The 23,616-nt window shown below is 42.0% G+C and overlaps 1 protein-coding gene across 1 annotated transcript; it reads left to right on the top strand.

Annotated features, from left to right (window-relative positions):
• Positions 1-2,322: 2,322 nt before the first annotated feature.
• jupa (junction plakoglobin a) lies at positions 2,323-21,844 on the top strand. The gene is made up of 16 exons (XM_063883751.1): positions 2,323-2,485; positions 13,230-13,279; positions 13,958-14,122; positions 14,218-14,462; positions 15,223-15,461; positions 15,955-16,156; positions 16,389-16,533; positions 16,657-16,760; positions 17,194-17,532; positions 18,053-18,205; positions 18,329-18,448; positions 18,711-18,861; positions 19,472-19,593; positions 19,862-19,901; positions 20,569-20,683; positions 20,886-21,844. The coding sequence occupies exons 2-15, from the start codon at positions 13,267-13,269 to the stop codon at positions 20,679-20,681; spliced, it is 2,151 nt and encodes a 716-aa protein (XP_063739821.1). The 5' UTR covers positions 2,323-2,485; positions 13,230-13,266; the 3' UTR covers positions 20,682-20,683; positions 20,886-21,844.
• Positions 21,845-23,616: the final 1,772 nt, after the last annotated feature.

Here is a 23,616-nt window from a genome sequence, read left to right on the forward strand (position 1 = left end):
GGTAAAGCAAGCATCCTATAAAACCTATTTGCAGTGAGAGAGGAATGTTAAAATGAATGCTATATAAAACAATGGACATCAAAAGCTTGAATTAGTGCTACAAAAAAATAAAAAGCCAGGTGTCTTTGACATGAACTGGCAAGTCCTATCATTTCCAATCTTTTAATTTGTGGCTAGTGTTCAAAATAAAGAGGCTTCTGTGTTCAAGACAATGGCTCCATTTATGTCACTGCTGCACCAGGAATATCTCAGAAAGCAAAAACAAGTCAAAGACATGTAAAATACAAGCTCTGGGAATTATAAGCTACTGTCATGTCATACAATGAATATTCTGAACATCAAGCCCCTCAAGCAACACATGAAAACCCAATATTGTCAATTAGGCCTGAGGCTACATTTAAAGAGAACGTTGTAAGTATGTACATTCAGTGTGAAAAGTATAATAGCTTAGCAGTGTCCCAGCATGCCTTGTTCCGCGCCGTTCCCTGTCTCTTTCATTCTAGGAGGCACAGATGATGACTGTCACAATGGCCACAAAGGAAAGAGCCATGACAATAAGCCCGGGGCAGGACACAGAATACAGCCTGACCCATCTGAATCTGTCAGCCAGTGAGATCGTGTCACATAGGCAGACACTTTGATACACATTGTACTGTTTTTCCGGCATTAACAAGTCTTAAACGTGTAAGCAAGAAAAATAGATGCTATTGCTGCATATAGCACTTGTCAATCATTCTATTTTTAGGAAATTCCTTTTTTTACTGTGTGGAAAGCTCACACCATGATATCCTCAAGTTTTGGACCTCTCAAAATGTCCCATATGCATTCAATGTAAATGTAATTTTCAAATGTTGTCGTTTCTTGAAGCTCTTATGTTACATACTTTGTTGTCATCAAATACTGGCAGTGTCATGTTAACGTTTTTATTGCAATTAGTTGAATCATTTATTAGTCTATTCACAGGACTTGAATCACGACCAGTTTTAATTACAACTGTTTAATAGATTTTTAAGCAAAAGCTCCTTAACTCCAGTATCTTAAATGTTAATATTTGCTTATCTACAGTTAAGGGAATAGTTGGGGTTTTGGAATGATGATTGGACAAAACAAGCATTTTTAAATAATAAGTCCATTTTTCAAAGGATATTTATTTATAGACCAAACAATCTACCGATTAGTCGAGAAAGTAATAAGCAGATTGGTCGATAATAAAGATATATGTTGGTTATAAACCAGTTTTACAGGAACAACTGTAAATCTTGAGATTTTATACAATTACTTTTGAGAGGCTTCAAAGGATCAATCTATCTACATGATATAACTCTCCAATTCTCTCTCTTTCTGTATCTCTCACACAAACACTCTCCCTCCCAACTGACACCTCCAAAGAAACCATTGTCCGACCAAGAAAAAGAACGCTTGTGTCCAACACATGACACAAATATGCATAATCCATTACATGTAGTTTTCTCTGTAAATATCGTGAACAACTCAGCGGATCGGTTCCCGGCCGCAGTGACTCATCGTGTCGTCTGGTTTCGTGTTGTAATCAAGGTGTGGTCGCACAGGTGCTCTGAATGGTTTCTAGCACACAGCGCTGTTGTTGTACTTCTTTTTTTTAAATTAGGAACAAAATCAATTGAAACATTAACATATTAATATCAGTTGTGTCAGGTGATTCGAGTCTCTCAAAAGTGTTTATTATATCCCACTTTGTATCTGTAATACCCCTAACCTGAAGGTCTATTTTTCCTCAAAGTTACTTCGCTCAAACGTCTGCAGTGAACTTTGTACTTTGTTATCACGCTCAGTTGTTGTGAATTGATATTGTCTGTCTGTCTGTCTGTCTGTCTGTCTGTCTGTCTGTCTGTCTGTCTGTCTGTCTGTCTGTCTGTCTGTCTGTCTGTCTGTCTGTCTGTCTAACCATACATTTGGTTAGGTTGCAGTTGCTCCCATTCTCCCATTAATAAAATATAGGAACAACATATGTACACTACAATATAGGACTACAACAACAGTTTAAATAATATTATAAAAACATGTGCAAATTTGACAAACATGTTAATGGATTTATTGAATGTGCAACGATTTTAGACATTTGATAACATTATATTTTGTTTATTGTAGCTCTTGTATGATATCATAAACATAGAAATAGCTTTTTATTTGATTTACTACAACATTAGAGGGCAAGGTTTCCTAAGGCAAGTGTTGGTAAGTAATTTAAATTTGCTGTTTATTTTATTGACTGCAGTTCCCAACAATAAAGCAGGCAGAAACGCCTCCTGTGGCAGGGTGGGGTCAGGCGAAGAGGCGGAGTCTGCTCTGAGGTGACGCTTCTTTTACTCATTTTTGTTCAGAGGACTGTCGGACAGCAGCAACAGCCGCAGCAGCACGGAGAGAAGTGAGGAGAAATACAAGTGTTCCTCCTAAAGACTAGTCCCTGACCTGGAATAATTTGTAACGCTTCCGTGTGCTTCGACAGGTAATATGCTCTTAATTTGTCTTCACTTTCTCCAGCTGCTCATATTGTCTTTGTCACCGACGAGGTTTTTTCAGTGTGAATACGTGGTCAAATAAGTGTCCGTCCTGCTTAAAAGGCGTGTATGCTCATGAAGAATAATGTTTGCTTACTTTTCTCGCATTTTGCTTAGCTTGGTGCAAATCCAATCTTTTATTTGGAGTTCATTTCCGCATGCCTCAAACAAGACGATACTGCCTGCTGTTTCGGAGTAAAGCGTGAGCTCCCCAGGCCCCAAAAGTTTGATTTCTTTCATTAAACAACTTATTTTACAGTTTTATTATCAAATTGACAGTTCTGCATGATCATAACGATGTTTTTGCCCCCAGTATCGATTCTTTAACTTGACGTCACTTGTCAATAGAGTGGTGTCTAATTATGCGCGCGTGTACCCGCGTGCGCGAGAGGCAGGTGAAGAGGCTGGTGAAGAGGCTTTTGCCAAACATTTAGCTTCTTCTTGAAAAAATCTGTTAGAGTTATTATCAAATTAGAGTTTACACAGTTTTTTTTCAATCTCACAGATACAATTTTAAGGACAGTTAACACGCTTGCAAAACGACAACAACGCTTGTATTGTTCCAGCTAACTCCTAAAACAAACTTAGTTGACAGAAGGCGACTCGTCGAGGCAGCAGCTTAATTTATAATCGATGAGTCATTTGACAATTTAAAAATTAAAAGTGTCGAACATGAACTGCTGCTTATCCCTTAAATGTGAAGTGGTTTTAGTCCTCTGACAAGGAGAATTTCGATGTTGTACTGTTGGATTACAACAAACAAGTACATTTTAAGATGTCACCCATCTCATTTAATGGACCACATGTATTCAATAAGAAGTTAATTAGCAGTTTAATGTGTTATGACAATCATTGTTGGTGAACTCACTCAACAACGCTAGCATAAAAATTGCAATGAGGTCATTTTGCATGGGGGCGTAAGTTCCTGTCCCCTGACATCTGCAAATATGAAGGTGAGTAATGAATCATATCCAAATGTGTTGATGTTACTATAGTGCCCATCCACTTGCACACTGATGATCATGCCGGCAGAGATGTCTCCAGGTATTGCCAAATCTTCCATGATATCAGTAGTTTGCAGATGCTTCTGATTGACAGGATGGATATTTTTCAGTCCAATTTAGTGACCTCACCCAGCACCCATTTTCAATTGCTTTTATCTTATCGGCTTTTGTCTTATGTGATTAAGTCATTGGCGGTGTCCGCAGCCCCCTAAACGTACTACATGTCAGTCAAATTTGACACGGGGCACATTTGAAATTGGAAGTTAAACAGCTTTTCTCTCTCTTGCACCATTAAACACTAATCACATTATCTATTGTCCTGTTGGAATAACCAGCGAGTAACTCCATGTGAAAGCGCCAAGCAAGTTTGTAGCATCCAAATTGGTTCTAGCCCAACGTGTCCAGCTGAGACTGTTGAATGTGTGTCGGGTTGATTCGGACAGCATGCCAGAACTTCATGCCAGTCAGGCCGCAGCAGCAGATAGCACCCTGGTTGGAAAGCCGTCCCTGTCTGGCCTCAGCGAGGAGGGGTGGTGGGACGGCTGTGGGAACGGGGGACGACTTACTGTAGATGTCGTAGCTACAGCTGTGGTGGCACCGTGCTAATCCACCCCCCCTCCTGCGTAATTCCCTGATACTGTCCTACATTAGAGGAGCAAGAGGCCTGGAGATCCTTCAGTGCATATATAGGTCTACAATTTGCAAAGGGGATTACCGTATGGCATGACCTCTTTGTTTAGTATTTCTCTTTTCTGTGGGTTCACTTCCCTCCTCTCTGTTCAGCAATGCCTGACTGAGGACTTTATTTCCAGCGGCTCAGTTACAGCCACTCAGCGCCCACGCCGTGTGACCCAGTCTGTTTGCATAGCATCCTGCCTCTGTGTTTGACTGTTCCCATGGAGAATGGGACGCAGAGAGATATCGTATACTATCAGCCATGATAGGGGTCTTGGGAAGTCAAAGGGGAAGGGGGTTGTGACCGAATTTTTGGCGTTGACTTTCACAGGCTTTAGAGGAAATCTTCACGTGACAATGCTGTCGTTAAACTAAATAAAGTTGAGTCGCTTTGTTTAGGGTGAATACAGTTATCAATGAGCTAAAGCTGTGACTGACTGAAATAAGTCAGATACTTCAAGTGGAGCACAGTGGTAAAATGCTAAACAAGTAAAGCTGGCACTGCCCAGCTGAACCATGCCCTTGACATAAATTATTTACCTTCCAACAGTTCCCTCGGTTGGATAAAACGAGGACAAGAAAAATGTCCCTTACTTAAAATGTCAAAGGCCTAATGGCTGTTTCTTCCCGTCAGTCGCACTTAAAAGCCGTGTTAATGTCTGCCAGGCTTCAACTCTTTTCAAAGATCTTTCCCAAACACCCATGCATCAGTCTGAGGACATGCTGGAAATAGCCAAACCCTGCTGCTTTCCTCATGAATACATTACCTTTTGATCATTTTTTCATTACCAAGCTGTATCCGAGCAGGGAGGGATGGAAATGGATTCCAGGGCTGACTCAGAAGACAACGTTTTCACAGTTGGTTGATTTTGCAGAAGTGTACTTCTCAGCATAGTGACTCTGATGACTCTTGTGGCGTCGGTTTTTCTCCTCCTCCTCCTCGCTGTCCCTTAATTACACTTCTATGAGAGATTGAGGACAGCATGGGTGTGGTTCACAGAGAATCACCAGGGAAGCTTGACATGCTTGATGTGCAACATTACGAACGTAAACACCTCACAGAAGTACATTTTGCTTACCGTTGTGTAATAATCTCATAATTCAGTTTTTATTGTTTTTCTCGTTTCGTGGCTTTTGTAGGATTCCATGCTCTCTTGGGTTGAGAAAGTTGTGCAACCCTGGGGCCTGTGCATACTTTACAAAACATTGGATCAACTAAAATATGCATGGGTGTTTAAGACAATTTGTCACTCCTTCGTTTTATTCCTCAGTTCCTTTTTTAAAAGATGAACTTTTTGGAGGGTTTTTATCAAGATAATGATATATGACATGACTGTTGTCAGACTAAATCCCTAAATGTTTTGCAATGCTAGCTTCTTTCTTTAAATATTTAGATTTTATGTTTCTTTTTACCTCTGCCAAGGAGGTTTTTGTTTTGGCCCGCTTTGTCTGTGATTGTTACGTCTGTCAGTAGGCTTAGGAAAAAACTACTGGCACAATTTTCATGAAACTTGGTGTCCGTTGGTGTCAGGATTAAGCATGGGCCAAGTGAAGAATCTTTCTAAATATGGAGCGACTCAGAAACAGTGGGCAAATACGAAGGTTGTGCTTCTGTTGGCAAAAAGGCATTTGTGCAGCATACATGTGGTGTTTGAAGTATGGGTAAACTTAGGTCCCGAATTGGAAACGTAATGTAAACGCCCTCAATTAGGAACAGATCAGAAACAACTATCATGTTGTTTAAACACGGAATAAAACACAACACATCTTCTCTTTGAGTTGCTTTAACAGACTTAAAGCTCATAAACACAATAAGTAAGAATAACATGCATTCCAAATTGGGAAGTGGGACTGTCTGAGGTTTAAGCTTAATGATATGGTTTTCATAAAGGAAGCTAACTGTGAACTGCTTCCAGGTCAGCGTTGTATTCTTAAGGGTCCCTGTAGACTTTTGCCCTACTCTCCAAAGCACCCCCCTCCCGCTCCCTCGTGCCTCTAATCTCCCTGAAAAATTAATCATCTGTCACATCTCCTCAGTGCTCAGCCGCACACCAATGCGTAGCAGTCAGTGGCAGTCCAAAAATGAAAAATCCCAGTCAAGGCTTTTTGAACAGGGCTTTGGATGTGGTGTTGTCCAATAAACACACAGAGCCATCTTGATGTGCTTCAGCCTTTTTGGATGTATCCAATGGAGACACTTGAGAACCGGTTTCCTTTTCACTGTGACTGCAGTCAATGGGACAATGCAGCTACTCTTTTCCTCTCTACCCCAAACAGAGTAACACAGTGGCTCTCTGTGCTGTATCACAGACTAAGTTCATCCTCTTCCTTCCTACCGTCCCAAACAACATGGAGAGAGCGGCAGCATCCTGCCTACTGTAAGACCAAATCACTTCCCCATAAACTATCCTATTCTAGAGACTGGGCTTAAAATGCTGCATTTAAATTGAAAGAATGAGGAAATGAAAAGCCATTTGATTCCCATATCTTTATGGTGTATTTATTGTCGTTCTGACACAGAAGACAATCTTTGGACAGACCTCAGTCCCTCCCACTTTGTCTGATATGCCATGGACAGTTTGGTGAACTTTGTTGGGGGCCTTTACGAATGAGTTTATTGTCACAAAGGGGTACACCCCCTTTTACTCTTTCTCTCTTATGTAATCTGATCCTGCTCTGCATTTAGGCACCTCCTCCGAGACGGCTCACGTTTCCTTTGATTCACAGCGAGGTCCCACAGGGAGTAAACAGTCTCAAACACACAGTACTGCTTCCACCGGCTTAATTCGACTAATTAAAGTCGCTGCAGTGAATCAACCGACAGATCTCGGGCCATTATCCATTCCGCTGCTTATTTTATTCATTGGCATGCTGGCTGTGGCTGACTTGTGGTGTTGGGAATATTTCCAGTTCAGGAAAGGAAGGGGGGGGGGGGGGGGGGGGGGGGTCTGTATCTGCCACATTTAGAGAAAGTGTGTGTGTGTGTGTGTGTGTGTGTGTGTGTGTGTGTGTGTGTGTGTGTGTGTGTGTGTGTGTGTGTGTGTGTGTGTGTGTGTGTGTGTGTGTGTGTGTGTGTGTGTGTGTGTGTGTGTGTGTGTGTGTGTGTGTGTGTGTGTGTGTGTGTGTGTGTGTGTGTGTGTGTGTGTGTGTGTGTGTGTGTGTGTGTGTGTGTGTGTGTGTGTGTGTGTGTGTGTGTGTGTGTGTGTGTGTGTGTGTGTGTGTGTGTGTGTGTGTGTGTGTGTGTGTGTGTGTGTGTGTGTGTGTTCTTTGTGGGGCTCCTGGCACGCTTTTGTGTCACTATGGTCTGGATTTTATCAGCTGCCTGTTACAGTCAATTGACAACTGTGGACTTGAGGTGGTGTTCTTCCTGAACGCAGCGCATGACACGATAATGTAGTTTTGCATCGATAACCACTTTAGTTGGACAATATATCGCACAAGAAATAACTGAGATAAATTATATTATTGCTATTAAGCATTTTTACACTAATATAATAACATAGTAAACCTTTGATTCCTAAGAATGTACCTAATATCCTACATAAAAATAAACATGCACATTTTTTTTATTATTCCAGGATGTTTGGGACATGCAAAATAAAACGACAGGCAATATTAAAATCTGAAAAAAGTCGTGTACATATATTGCACATTAGTTAATGAGGTAACAAAAATGACTATGGTCATCATGCAATTTAATCGTATGTTAGGATGATAACATCTCCATATAATGCATTTAAATCTCACATTAAAGTGATTAAGAGTATCATTTCCCAATATCGTAGGTTGAGGCAATTCTGATACTTTTTTTTTTAGGTCATGTCCATATATGGTATGGTAAGTCCATAACGTAATTGCATTGATATTTCCAGTATGGAGGGACAGCTGTGAAAGTACAGCATCTCCTAATAAACTTCCCCTCTCTGACCAGACGGACCAGCAGTGTGAGTCAGATAATGTTGACCGCCACTTCCTGTCACCCACCACAATAAATCCATTAGCTATGCACCACTTCACATCCTCTCTTTATTGATTTATAACAAACAGTTAGCCCCTGCTGCCTCCATTACACTGCCATAACAGCTATAGTTGGAGGAGTGGGGGATACAGGACTTGTTGTTTTGGGGACTAGGAAGGTTTGCTGGGGGTGTATCCCATCGGGACAGCTGGACCCCACTCTGTGGAGAAGGGATGCAGACAGAGAGCACAATGTCAAGTGTGGAGGCCCAGCTGGCTGCACTGGCCATTTACTGTGTTGGGGGGATTGGGCTGTGTGAGTGCAATGTTGTGTTAAAGTCCTCTGGGAAACGGTTTATAGTGAGGAGTGTGTGTTGCACATCAAGGGACATGCATGTGAAGGGGTGTGTGCGTGTGCGAGCAGCCTACATGTCAAGGAGTTGATCTGTGCAGATGGTGCAGGAAGCTTTACAGATGTGTGGAAACATAATCTGCTTTATTTGCATGTCAGTCTAAACATGACATGAGCAAGCCTGTTAGAAATCACAGACCATCAGACGAGGGCACATTTCTACAACACGGTAGTCATGTTTTGGCCTGGATGAGACTTTGCAACATAGACAAAAAAAAGATAAATATGTTTTTGTTTTAGAGAAGTGGGATGAAGGGAGCACCACTTTTATTTTTAGATGAGTCGGTATTGATACCACTTTCATGTGCACAATAAATATGAAGCTAACACGAGGAAGTAGCTAGCTTAGCTTTTAATAATGACAAGTTAAAGTTGCGCAAAGCTTTTTCATTTAGATTGAACTTTAAAAAATGTTGTACTATATTAAACTATAAATATAATGGGTTGAAGCCGAAGAGGTGCTTTTTGTTTTCACTGGGCAGTCACGAAGCTGTATCTAATCTTTATGCTAACTAGCTGCTAGTTCTAGCTTGAATGACAGATGTGAGAGTGGTATCGATGTTTTCATCTAACATATCAATAATTGTATTTTCCAAAACATCAACACTTGTTTGCAAGCTTTCTCTTCACGAGTAGGCATGTAAAAGCCCACCAGTGTATAGAAAAAGAGCCTGGTGGCATGTTATCTACACCTCTGTGCCTGCCACACAGGCATGAGGCTGAATCACAAATCACTGCGAACCCTGTAATGAATGTTCAGAGCCGCTCTGGGATACGACCAGAGTACATCTCCAGCCCCCTGGGCCTCTTCCCTGACCTGATTCATTCCTGCTGTGATACAAAGAGCAGCTTAGGCCAGCAGAGTAAAAAAATCTGTGAGTGTTTTGCAGTTTGTTGAATAGTTTCTTAATTATTGCGATGATTTACTGAGGAGAGTTGCATGACACAATCTACAGTTTAGCCCCTCTAGCAATTAGGAGTATTCAGCCTCACCCTGTTCACTCATACACAAACCCACACACTGCTGCCACACCCTTGTTGAGAGCCTGTCACTGCTGGGGAGGCACTCCCTGTCTGACTTGCCTGAGGGGGGGAAAGAGGAGGAGGAGGGGGTGAATATTTCCTCATGATTGAGAACAGAGTTTCTCATCCATTGTCACAGCAGTTTTATGCTCATAGCATCTTGTTAGTTTCAGGAATATAGAAGTGAGTAATGAGGGGGTGACAGGGGTTTAGTGTCGGAGGGGTGAAGAAGCGTGCACTTTGTGCAGCGCAAGATTTCTGCGTGGACACGGGACGTATGAATACACTACCTCAGTGTGGAATGTCACACCAGCGTTTCACCATCGGGTGCTCAGCAGTATCCATCGCTGCTATTCTGTCACAACTCACTCACTGGCAGCTTTCCCTGTACACACATTCCTGCTTTACTGTGCAGGTTTTTTTTTTAGAAGGAAGCCCTCTAAAGCCGTCCCCACAGATACTGGAAACTGATGTGTGTAAGAGGTGGTTGTAGCAGCGTAAACAGTGCAGCTTCCATGTTTGTGAGTGTTTGTGTAGGTGGATGGTTAGTGGTACAGACGATTATGGAGCAACGTACAGTGAGAGTGAAATGATGCATCACTCATTAACTGGGAGAGGACAAAGTCCAGTCAGAAGTACATGATACCAGCAACGGCTTTTAGTCAGCACTGAACAATGGAGGAGGGATTGGCAGATAAGCCTTGTTACTCAGTTTTACATATACCAAAAAAAAATAGAAGCTTTTGAGTTTCTTCTTCCACTTTCTTGGCTTAGAGCTAAGTCATGAGCATTGCGGGGAACAAAGGAAAAAACAAAATTATGAGAAAACCCAGGAGGCAACAGCACTTATCAGCCAACCAGCCAGCATAGCTTCATACATCAGATGGGTCAGCAGATAAACACCCCCACAGTGCAGTGCCTGAGCAGAGTTTCGGTAACCTAGGTGATATGCGGGGCGTGTCGCGGCATTGCAACAGTTGGCTGAACCCGCTGCCTCGCCCAGGAACACAAAGACTACACAAACATTGTCCCTGATTTACCGAGAAAAGAAAAGTTCTGTGTAGACACGCTGTGTACACGCTCGAAACAGAAAGTCACGCAGGCTTTCTTTTACATTGTATCTGTGCCTCCAGCAGCAGATCGATAAAATGCTTTTAAGGTTTTTTTAAAAAGCCTTTGTATTACGCTGAACTTAAATCTGGGGTGTGTCAGGTTAAGTGTCATTGGTCGAAAGATAGATACAGTTGCTAGGGATCTTGATGAACAATCCTCCGTGCTTCAGTCAAAAAGAGGCCACACCTTTTTTTTAGTTGGAACTAGCGATGCACAGTTTCTGTCTCATGAGTCAGGGCATTAAGGGGAAGGTAGCATGTAGCTGCAAGCTCAGACAGACCTCTGGGGCCTGGTCCTGCAGGATCTTGTGCCAGACTTACTACTGCTGACTCTCTGCTGCTCCCTGTGAAGGTGGCGTTAGATAAGAGGACATGTTGGGACCAAAAGAACATATTTAGAGCAAATGCCTATTGTAATTAAACAGGCAGGCCTAAAAAAACATGTGTGGACTTGTCTACCCTAACAAAATGACTAAGAGAGTATAGACAACCTAATGAGGAACATGCAGAACACACACTTATTCTCAGGGTTTTCCACCACAGCTCCAAGAAACCCTACGGGAGAAAAAAGTGGGCGGGTGCAGCCGAGGTGCTGAACATTACACAACACGTCCTGATGCAAACCCAGAGGGCAAAAAAGATGAGGGAGTGGCGCCTCACATCATGAAGAGTTCCAGTGTAAAGCTGAGAGACAAAGCCATTCAGCTTTGTACAAATTCCTGTCCTCCAAACCCATCGATCAACTCTGATTACAGCTCTTACCGTGTTGTTAGGTTGTGCTAGTGTGAGTGAGTTTGCATGTAAGCTCAGGTAAAGGTGGTAATTTGGGAGTTTATGGCTTGATTTGTGCCAACACAGCAGTTTGACATTGTGATTCATAGCCCCGACTTGTTTTATTACCCCTTCATATGGGGTTATGTTGTCAGGTTGCTTTGTTTCTCTGTCAGTTAGCAAGATTATGGAAACACTAGAGTTGATTTTCATTGTTAGAAGGGTGTAGCACAGACAAGCGAAAAGAACAGGGGCAGATAATTCCAACATTTTGCTTCATTCATGTGGTGTCAGAAAATGGGTTTTATGGGTAACGCACTATTAAAAACGTAGGAGCAACAACTCTGAAACATCTAATAATGTTTTGTCTGAATTCCTCAGAGCCATAAAACACAACACTTCTTCTTTGTAGCGTCCATGATGTTTCCACATTACAACTTAACGCTCTTGAACAAGTCGTAAAAACAACTCCCCTCCCCCTCAGAATGGTACCATCCAAGGCCTTGTTACAGGCCTTGGTGGAGGTATCTCTTAAAGTTGTTTTATTGAGTACTAAAGAAGGAACATAACAACAGTAGATGCTTGGCCATCTTTACAACCTTTTTTTCCGATGTTTTATCCTTTTGTTTGTTGACCATTTGCATTGCCTGAAGAAACGCCAAACTTGTACATGTACAGTACAAAGTCTCACACAGACACACATCCTGTCATCAACAGACATCTGAAAACACTTGTGACCAGCACAGTGGATGCATTGTGCCGTCTGTCGTATATGTTGCACACAGAGACAGCCGGCCATTATGAATGCAGATTTTTCTGTGATGAGAAGAGGGTTTATGTGTTGGGTGACATTCAGCCTGCAGACGAGCGGAGATACAAAACATGTTCTGTCAAAAGATAATAACAAGGTCTAGGGATTGTCTTCATTATGCCGTTACAGCTTAGCGATGGCAACGTTAGATTACATTTTTGAGACCTAAAAGGAGCAACATGGTTTGCATTATCTTTCAATATATTATGAAAGGTTTGGGATTCACACTCGGAGTTTCATGCATTTAAGAACATTAACACTTAAGCGTGGTGCTCAGAAATACAGTAAGATATCCTGGTGAGGTTTAATACATGAGTTATTAGAAGTGAGGTGGTGCAGAACTTGCACCAGCAAATAGTTGCAGATTGCAGCACTGTTTAAATAAAACTCAACGAGATGCCTGTAAATGAGATCCTGGAGGCAAGTCAGTCTCACAGATAATGGAGGTAAAATCTTAATTTGCAGGAATTTAAAGCGGTATATTAGTGTGAGAAAAAGGACCTTGCTCACTGTGCACACACACACTCCCCAAGCGGTGTAGAAACCTGACGAGCAGGTTCCTCATTGCAATGCGTCAGCAGCAGGCTGCTCCCACGGCTATATGGGCGGGGGCCGGGGTGAAAGGTCACTTTGGCTGGCTAGCATTCCTGACTTACAGCTGTCTCTCTACCCACTCTGCCTCCCTCTCCCATGAGCCTCTGCTGCCGATCCGTGTTGTCATCTTCAGGTCAGGGTGCTAGGCAGGGAGCGGGGAGGCGGAGGTCATCTGCTGAACCGTCATACTCGAGTTGCATTTTAAAACAGCATTGTGGGAGGAAGCAGACGCCTCGCTGGAATATTAATGGAGAGAGGAAGGCGTGAAGTAAAGTTTATCATGACGGAAAAAGACATGAAATATTTACCTGTTTTTGTTGTTGTGTGTTTCAGGTTTGCTCCATCGTTTTTTTGATTACTGGAGGCAAGGATGGCAATGCATAGTAAGTATTTCACAATTCAACATTTGAGTGTCTTTGTGTGTTTCAGTTTTAATTTTATCTTCCCACATTTCTGCAAGAAAATAAATATAGTGATTTAGTGTTGCAAAATCAAATAGTCGATCAATGAGGAATAATCGCTGATATGACTAGTAATTTATCATGCAATAAAAGTAGAAAGTGCTCATTTTCAGAATATCAAATATGTTTTATTTCAAACTGAATATCTTAAGGGTTTGGAGAGTCAACAAAATACATTTAAACAATCACCTTAGGGTTTTGAGTAACCGAAATGGACATGTTACAATATTTCCTATTACTTTTTGTTGATCAAAAGTTTAATCAGGAAAATCATTGGCAGATTATTGGATAGTTAATAATATCAGTAGTTACAGCATTTTCAACTTGATTTGTTTGCCTCATATTACACGGTACTAAAATGAGACTTGTTTCTTTGATCATAACCTTTCCTACTTCCAACTATTGTTTTCATATGTTTATACTGAGGCCACTTCCTCTTCATTCAGCATCAGAAGGTTATTTTTGCAGCAGGGTTCCTTTTTTATTTGACAAAGAAATAAAATCATGGTCCTCTGGCAATATGTTTTCATTAAAACCCTCTGTCCATGATAAAACTTGGAATCTGATCCAACACTTCCCACAATTCCTCCCTTTGTGCAGTGGGTGAGGCCGATGGCTTGTCAAAGGTGTCGCAGTGGCAAGATACGATGTATGGTCTCGACTCGGGCATCCAGTCTGGAGCTACTACAGTGAGAGACGACGGCGAGTACTCCACCTCCAAGCACGTCACCATGACCACCACCACCGTCATGGCGGAACAGCCCGGTAAGAAATCAAGCCATGGCTAAAATGCTGTTCCTCAATGACATGTAGCGTGTGATGTCATCGTCCTATTTACATCTTCTTCTTCTTCTCGATAGTGGATTCTCACTACACCAGGGCCCAGCGTGTGCGGGCTGCGATGTTCCCAGAGACAGTGGAGTCAGGCACCACCATTGTGTCCACTCAGATAGACCCATCCCAGATGACCAACGTCCAGCGGCTGGCAGAACCCTCCCAGATGCTGAAGCAAGCCATCGTCCATCTGATCAACTATCAGGACGATGCTGAACTGGCAACACGTGCTGTCCCCGAGCTCACCAAACTGCTCAATGACGAAGACCAGGTGAGCCGCAGGGTGGAAGTGCCATTTGTTATCATTTAATACATTGTTAAAAATCTAATTATATATATATATTATATTATAATTATATTGAGTTAAATGTATTACTACTACACTTAAGATTCACATTTTAGAAAATGTAAATTCCTCAATCCAATTAAAGCATAATTTATGTTTAAAGGAATAGAAACCAGAAGAATTACCATTTGTGTATCAATTACTAGGCCTGTTGCATCAAATTCTTGAAGCGAACTTCACCTCAACGCTGAACAAAGAGTCTAAAAACGGTTAACCTATGTGCACTTCTTCACAAACACAAGCCTTTTCAAAATTTCCAAAATCTTGCTTTTTATGATGCTTGCGTAACAACAGCTTAACCCTTTATAAACACTGAAATGTTTTTAAAAGAACTGGAATGAATTTGCATGCGTTTGGAATAATTCAGACTGCACAAGTTATTTGAGAGTACATACACGGATGTTTTAAAATAATTTAACTGTACACATTTATTTAAATTCATCAAAACATTTTTTCATTGTGAAGGGATGTGAGACAAAGTAATTTTCCCTTTGAATTCAAGGTAACATGGGTTGAATAACTTACACACAAATGGTTTTTTTTTTGCCATTGGAAATTGAATATTTGTTTTTCTGAAAGGTGATTGTAATTTGAGGCATCCTTTAGAATTTGACCATATTGAATTCATCTTTCTAATAGCATTGAAATCAGACACTTGTAACCTCTAACATCTTTCTATCTTCAGGTGGTGGTCGGTAAGGCAGCCCAGATCGTCAACCAGCTGACGCTCAAGGAAGCGTCGCGGCGTGCGATGATGCAGTCCCCTCAGATGGTGGCGGCGGTGGTGCGAGCGATGCAGAACACCAGCGACATGGAGACGGCCCGGGCCACAGCCTCTATCCTCCACAACCTGTCCCACCAGAGGGAGGGGCTACTCTCTATCTTCAAGTCTGGAGGCATCCCTGCTCTGGTCCGCATGCTCAGGTACTCCCAGACAAAGAGATGCTATTTGACTTCACTCACTTATTACTTTGACCCTAGTTATTGTCTTCAATGTGTTGCAAAAATTATTATATTTCAGTTATGCAATGTAAACTTTTTCCTCAAACACTTTTTTTTGTTTTAGAAAATACCTTTTTGGCAATAGTGAATGCAATTCAGTTTTTTTTATCAAATCTCTTTTCAAATATGCAAACAAAGTGATTGAACTGCATTGTAAAATACCCTTAAATGGCTAAAGTTATAGAAGAGACAAAATCCACTGCCTAATTTTGTTGAAGCATATTCTGTGGAGTGTGGACTGGCATTATGGGCAATGTAGGAGATTGCTCAATGAAGTATGAAAAAACATGTTTCAATAGAAAGTAAACATGAAAGCTACTTACAGTTACTCATTACGTTTAAAGTGATTTTTGATCTAACAGTGGGACATTTTAAAGTCTAAGATACCATTAACCCCACTGTTCCCCTCCCTCAGCTCTCCCATGGAGTCTGTGCTCTTCTACGCCATCACAACACTGCACAACCTGCTGCTGCACCAGGAAGGAGCCAAGATGGCTGTCCGTCTGGCTGACGGCCTGCAGAAAATGGTTCCCCTTCTGAAGAAGAGCAACCCCAAGTTCCTGGCCATCACCACGGACTGTCTGCAGCTGCTGTCTTACGGCAACCAGGAGAGCAAGGTGTGTAATACCCTGCTCACGTCACCCTTCGTACCTGCCAAGTACTGTAATCTGAAAAGTTGCTATGCTTGTTTGGCAATGTGCTTCTGTTTTGGGTGTAGCATGTGAACTGAACTGCTGGCACAGTGAGGGTGTGGTTATTTGTTAGTTATTACGGTGATGATTAACTAATCTGCCCGAACAACTTTTTTGTTGGATTTGTTCGCTTACACAATCCTCCTCTCTCTCACAGCTGATCATCCTGTCCAACAGCGGTCCCGAGGGTCTCGTTCACATCATGAGAAACTACAACTATGAGAAGCTGCTGTGGACCACGAGCCGTGTGCTCAAAGTGCTCTCTGTGTGCCCCAGCAACAAACCCGCCATTGTAGAGGCCGGTATGTAACACATGTTCCCTGTGTAGACGCACGCACACCTGTGTGTAGTCATAAAGGTGTGGCAACCAAAACTAATGAGATGCTGCTGAGAGCTGAGGGATCTAACTTGTGTGTTCCCTGCAGGTGGGATGCAGGCTCTGGGGAAACACCTCAATGGCTCCAGCCAGCGTCTGCAGCAGAACTGTCTGTGGACGCTCAGGAACCTTTCTGATGCCGCCACCAAGCAGGTATGAGTCCACATCCACTGAAAGTTAACTCGAACCTGAACTGCCGCTCAGGGCACCAGAAAGCGATTCTTGAAAAATGTTTCAATACCAAGGCAAGAGTATCCTTTGATGCATTTATGTCGTTGTATGCAAATAATACAGAACAATGCTTTCCCCTATGGCTTTTTCTATGTTTTCCCCGGTTAAACAACCCTATGCTCATGCTTGTGCACTAATCCCACCACCACCTGTGTGCAATGTATACAATTATCACCAGGTGCCCTTCAAAATGAAAGCATAAAGAATTACTTAACTATAATAATCTCACTAAATAATTTTAATATAAAACAAATAACAGCTAGAAAATAAATGACCAATTATTAAATGACATAAATCCATGTGTAGCTCCAAACGTCTCATATTAACTCTAAGATCTTCCTCTTCCTCTTTCCAGGAGGGCATGGAAGGCCTCCTTCAGGTGCTGGTGGGTCTGCTCAGCTCAGAAGACCTCAACATGCTCACTTGCGCCACAGGCATCCTGTCCAATCTCACATGCAACAACACCCACAACAAGACTCTGGTCACCCAGGGCAACGGCGTTGAGGCACTGATCCACGCCATACTGCGCGCCGGCGAAAAGGAGGATGTGGCCGAACCTGCCGTCTGCGCCCTGCGCCACCTGACATCACGCCACCAGCAGGCAGAGATGGCGCAGCACGCCGTGAGGACGCACTACGGCATCCCCGCTATCGTCAAGCTGCTCAACCAGCCCTACTACTGGCCCGTCATCAAGGTACAGAGGGAGGAAGAGTGTGGGGTGAAGCGTGTCAATTATTTTTCAAGGATTTATATTCTGTATCGTTTTTTTTTTAAAGGCTCAATCTTACCAACCCTTACTGAGCCCATAGGTTAGTCTGGGTTTATAGAAAGTGCTCCAGAAAGGAAAGTAGAGGTAGGCAGGCGGTTAGAGGGAATGTAAGTTAAGGACTGTGAAACAAACAAATGGAGGAGGTGATGAGTTTGGTCCAATGAGAGAGAAAGAGTCTGGGAGAAATGGCGGACAGATGGACAGCGGGGATTGCCGGTCCGGCAGACGGCCAGAGTGTCAAGCCTGAAGGAGCATGAAATGACATAACAGCAGGAACAGTATGTTTTACAAGACCAGGCTTCAGGGGAGGAAATGTTGTTTTTAATTCACATTTCTTATATAATACCTTGAAGTTCTTGTTTGTATTTGCTGATTTTTATAAAGAGAACAAAAACTGCTCAGTATCATGACCGTTTCTTCCCCTCTCTTTCCTCTTTCCCTGCAGGCTGTGGTCGGCCTGATCCGCAACCTGGCCCTGTGCCCGGAGAACCAGGCCCCTCTGAGGGACGCTGGAGCCATCCCCCGCCTGGTCAACCTGCTGCTCAAAGCCCACCAGGACGCCCAGAAACATGGCTCCTCCACCCAGCAGACATACCAGGTGCGTGAGGGGCGACCTTCCAACGGGTTACTGAATAACTACGTGTGGGTCGTGGATATGAGTAGCTGTGAATTATTATTTTTCTAACTGAGTAACATTTCCTCTTCTAATCCCGCTCCTCAGGATGGTGTGAGAATGGAGGAGATTGTGGAGGGATCCACAGGAGCTCTGCACATCCTGGCCAGAGACCCCATCAACAGAGCGGAGACTGCCAACCTGCAGACCATTCCTCTGTTTGTTCAGGTAACACAAGACACAGAATCTGTCTCACTACCTAGTCTTGTACATTTTCCATTTCCTTCTGTCAAGGATGGTCCAGTTAATCCTACGCTAAAGGAGAAAACAGGGAATCCTTTCCTCAGCATTTAGACGGCTCTTATGGTTGCCACTTCGGTACTTTAGAATCCTTTCACCCATTTAGGAACTCAAACTTTCCACCACAGACTTTTCCAGCGCAAACTTGGTGTTTTATTTATAACGTATTGCCTTTCTTTCCCCTTTCCAGCTGCTATACTCTCCAGTGGACAACGTGAAGCGCGTGGCGGCGGGCGTGCTGTGCGAGCTGGCCCTGGACAAACAGTCGGCCGAGCTAATCGACAGCGAGGGAGCGTCGGCTCCGCTGATGGACCTGCTGCACTCCAACAACGAGGGCATCGGTAGGACACCCCGGATAATGCACTGCGATTAGCTCAGCGTAATGTAGCATTTAGGCAGAGGTGGAAGGAACTCGGTCAATTCACTCAAGTGCTGTACTTACTCTAAGTGCGATTTCCAGGTACTTTACCCCAGGAGAACATCTCCTATGGTGCTGTTCTATAACTCCACTGCATTTCAGAATGACAGATAGTTCACAAAATGATTCAATCCCATCCTAAAATATTGTGATGTGGAAGATTTGAAACTACACTTTTGCTCAAGGTGTTTTATTATAATTTTATGTGTGTACGAGAGAAACCTTAGACAATTGTGAGACTTTTAAAATGATTAAAAGTCTCTATAAGATTTCCCAGTGCTCATAGGAAGATGTTGCTATTTTGGACAGAGCCAGGCTTGCTGTTTCACCACACACCTCTCACACTCAATATTTCTGGAATTTTGGATTTGTCTGCCTTTTTTTTTTTTAAAAACACACACTTAAACACAATATTATTATTATTATTATTATTATTATTATTATTATTATTATTATTATTATTATTATTATAAGGAGTGGTTGTTCTTGTACATTACTGAATATTTCCCCTTTTTTTCTTTTTTTTTCTTCAGCTACTTACGCTGCAGCTGTGCTCTTCCGCATCTCCGAGGATAAGAACTCAGACTACAAGAAACGAGTGTCTGTGGAGCTCACACACTCTCTGTTCAAACATGACCCCAGTTCCTGGGAGATGGTGAGTGTGTGGCGCCCTCCACTGACCACTTGACATAAAGCAGAGTTCTTTTTTCTGACATTTATTTTGAAATCCTCCCAACTCTTACTCATCTTGGCAGCTTTTATAAAATGCTGATATCAGTATTAAGAAACATTCTGCAAGAAGTTGGGTTAAAGGAACAGTTTTTTATTACGTTATCCTAATAATACCTTAAGGACTAACAATAACTGTCCATGTATAAAAGTATTGACTTTATTTGACCTGTGCCCTCTCGTTACTGCCGCAGGCCCAGAACAGTATCCCCATGGATGGACCGTATCCAGAAGGTGAGTAACTATGCCTGAAATCTGCACATGCAGCACATTCCTCAGCACTGGGTCACTCCACAGGGAGCGGCCGCAATGTCAAAATGCTGTCATCTGCCAACGGGACGCCTCCACATTCACCAGCATCAATCTGAAGCAAAATTATGAAAGCCCATTGCCAAAAGTAAAAGGATAAACATTTAAAAAAAGAAAAGCATCTCAGAATAAAGACTTAGTATCTCAAGATCATTATTTATGTAAGTAATGAAATCTGATTCAGACAAAATCTATTGCATAAAAAAAATATATAAATGTAAAATGATATTAAATAACTTAAGAATAACAATTTCCACAAACAGTTTGCATATTTTACATTTAGTAGTTCTTTCTTTTTCACCCCGAACATTACTCAATGCCAAGCCAAATTGTAGCGTTCTTACCTGGTAATTCACATCTTTGTTTGCATCTTTCTCTTCATTCCCATCCTTGAATTTGTGTATGTTTTTCGGTATCCTCTAAGAGAGTCTCATCTTCTCCTCTCTCTCTGATCACTGTGTTCCATAAGAGTGTTAAATTATTTCCACTACATGGTACTTTGCCTATGTTGCTCTCGTGACCACAGCAGTACCTTCATGACATAATCTGTTGGTCCATTGTGTAACAAGAAACGTGTTGTATTGTTTTGCAGACATAGAGCCTAACTTCCAAGCCTACGGACAGTATCCAGGTGAAATGACCTTGGATATGGAAGGAGGGATGCCGGATGAATACTTGCCCTATGACAGAACGGACTATAATTAAAGGTCAGTAAATGCCAATGTTACTTCAGCCGGTCAGGATCTGTTGTTTTAGAATCCCCCTGAGAGATTGGTTTTATCCGAAATGCTTTTTTTCTTTAACAATGAAAACATAAGGGGCTGTCTTCCTGATAGGCATTTGTGAGACCTAAAACAGAAATCTGTCTCATAATTGATCTTCTCATGTCTTTTTTTGCTCTTCTTATAGTTCCTAAGGAGACGGAAAGGTCTTGCGTAGGAGCTGACACGGTGACATACTTGGACAAAGAAGAAGATCTAGTCGTCCGTAGAGATTATTCCCTCTGCGCTCAGCCTGATGTAATATATGCAATTATCACCGAGTACGGGACTCATAATCTTAACAGGGCTCAACTTTGTTTTATAGTATAATTTTGCTGATTATAACTCTAACGATGCTTTTAGGTTTCTGTTAGAGAACCTTTTTAAAAAAGACTGTGTGCATGTGAGTGCGTCTGTGAGTATGTGTGTGTTTACGCTTTTGGGTGGGTATACTATGCCAAAGAGATTTTATTTTGTGATGATAATCGTGTAGCTTCCTCCAGTTTTTTTCTTAAGAAAAAAGAATAATAGTTGAAAACACTGCCGGAGGTGGCTCAACGTGCACGGTGCACCTGCTCACCGTTTCTTTCTTAACGCCTTTGTAACGGACACTGCTGTCTACGCTGTAGTTTTGACATTATATACACTGTCAACCTTCTCCCGCTGTGACCCAAAAAGAGTTATTCTACACGCGCTCGCTCTTTTGTTGCGGCACTAATTCAGTAGGAATGAACAAAGGAGTAAATGTGGAGGTCTGAGAGCAGTGTGTAGGCCCCCCCCGCTGGTTGTTTGTTTTTAGGAATTGTTTCTCATGTTTTGTAAGTTATTCACTGGGAAAGGTTCACATTATCCGGCATTACCAGAATATTAACAGGTGTCTTTAAATTTATGACGCGATTGTATGTGACTGTAATCATTAGACGGAGAACAACAATGGATGTGGTTTTGCAGATGTTTTAAACTAATTTCTAGTCAACATGTTGTGATGTAGACGGGGGCGGCTATACCGCTGGAGCAAACTACTGACAGGGAACATTTTGTCTTTCAACTTAATAAGAGTTTTTACTGAAATTTTGTTTAATAAAAATAAAGGATATATTAAACATATTATGGTGTCCATGTTTTCAATGATTTACCAGTGTTCCAATCCATCAAAACTATTTGTCAATACATTGTATGTCGAATAAGCAGGGTCCTTGCAATACATGTTTACTCGTTAAAAAATATCTAGCTATTTATCTTTTTCTTCTTCTACAAGAATAATTGGGTTTTATTTTGAAAAGTCCAACAGAGAACGTCTTTTTAAAAAACGTTTACTGGCTTATAACGTCTAATTGACATGCTCGATTAGTTCCACATAAAGTCTTGTCTTTGAAGCAGCTAAAACTGAATTTTAATATCAAAAGAATCAGAAAACGGAACGTATGTACTCTTTAAACCATAAAAATACAAAATGTTCTCGGATTTGTTCAGAGTATTATCATTTTTTTTATAGGGATTCTGTTAGTCTTAAAGTCAAACTATTGTTTTATAAATTAAGGAAATTAGAATATGAATTGTGAATTTGTCTTACTTACTTTTGGTTCATTACATTTTGCAAAAGAAACCCCTCTAAAATGGTACATGACCTGAAACTGGCTGAAAAACCTTTGACAAAAGTAAGGAGGATTATAGCTGCGTCTCAGTTCTTATAATTGACATCCTTGCTTCCCTCCTCTGTAAGAAGAGAGGAGCAAGGAAATTAGTTTTAAGAGCGTGCTTTCCTCGGAGCGCTACTTGAAGCGACGTCCGTTTGTGATGACGCCGACACAGCTGGATCGTCTGACAGCATCCGGCTCCGTCCCTGTTTTATTCACACACAAACACAAAATGATTCCCTTGAGTTGAATGTGTTATATTCACTCTGCTTTAAACTGCTCTCATGTTAAGAAGCATCAGATCACTGGATGCGCTGCAGCGTCCAATGAGTGAGCAATACACAGTAAGGGGGCGGGGCGAGTGGCTGAGGATTCAGTCGCCCCTCCGTTATCGCTCCTTGATTGTCGGTCCTCGGTGCACAGATAATGCTGCAAATTCCAACTGGAACGCTCCTTGAGGTCAGACTTCCTACTCGGAAACTCGGAGATACCTCGCCATACCCCAGTTCAACTTTCAATTCGCACACAACATGGCTGCCCAGCGCCTAAACACTAAGTAAACACGTTGATCACCTAACATTGGTAGCTCTTCAGTATTATTTTTGGCGCATTAAATGACCTGTACATAAAGTACCGCTCATCTTCTATCTGAAGATATGTTGCTACGATATTTGTACGCACAAAATATGACAGGGCCGCTGTTATCAACCGGTATTGCTAACAATGGCTAACCCGAGGTAATTGCTAAATCTGTAAACAAGGCGAACGTTCAAGGTTTGCTTTGTTGGAATACTTAAAATAGTCTAGTGTAAAATACTGTAAGGATGTTCCAAATAGTTTGCTATATGATACTGAAAAAAAATATGACATACATACATATTTTGACTAGATTCGGCCTTAAACATTGGTATACATGTTTCAAAACAGTGTGTTAGGTCTGTAGTTTTCTATTTATGTGGACTTTTTAAAGTTTTTCAAGTGGACTGCGTATTTGTTCTGTAGTTTTTGGTATTCCGCAAGAGCAAATACAACAGCCTTCCTGCGAGCGTCCACTCCCAGTTCCGACCTCCGACCTCCGACGTAAATGGAACGCGGCATAAGCACCATCGGACGCTCCTTAAGATGTCGCACCAGAATAACTTCTGGTTTGAGCGAGGAAATGACAAATAAGAGCTATGAGATTGACCATATGACATTATTGGCTGTAATGTTTCCCATGGACATTTAAAAAAAACACTTTTA

This window comes from Eleginops maclovinus, chromosome 5, assembly GCF_036324505.1.
Source record: "Eleginops maclovinus isolate JMC-PN-2008 ecotype Puerto Natales chromosome 5, JC_Emac_rtc_rv5, whole genome shotgun sequence".
NCBI lineage: Eukaryota > Metazoa > Chordata > Actinopteri > Perciformes > Eleginopidae > Eleginops > Eleginops maclovinus.

Bases quoted from the DNA above. Each gene is read 5' to 3' on its own strand.
- jupa (XM_063883751.1), top strand. The intron at 18,449-18,710 runs GTAACACAAGAC...TCCCCTTTCCAG, and splicing joins CCATTCCTCTGTTTGTTCAG to CTGCTATACTCTCCAGTGGA. The intron at 19,902-20,568 runs GTGAGTAACTAT...ATTGTTTTGCAG, and splicing joins GGATGGACCGTATCCAGAAG to ACATAGAGCCTAACTTCCAA.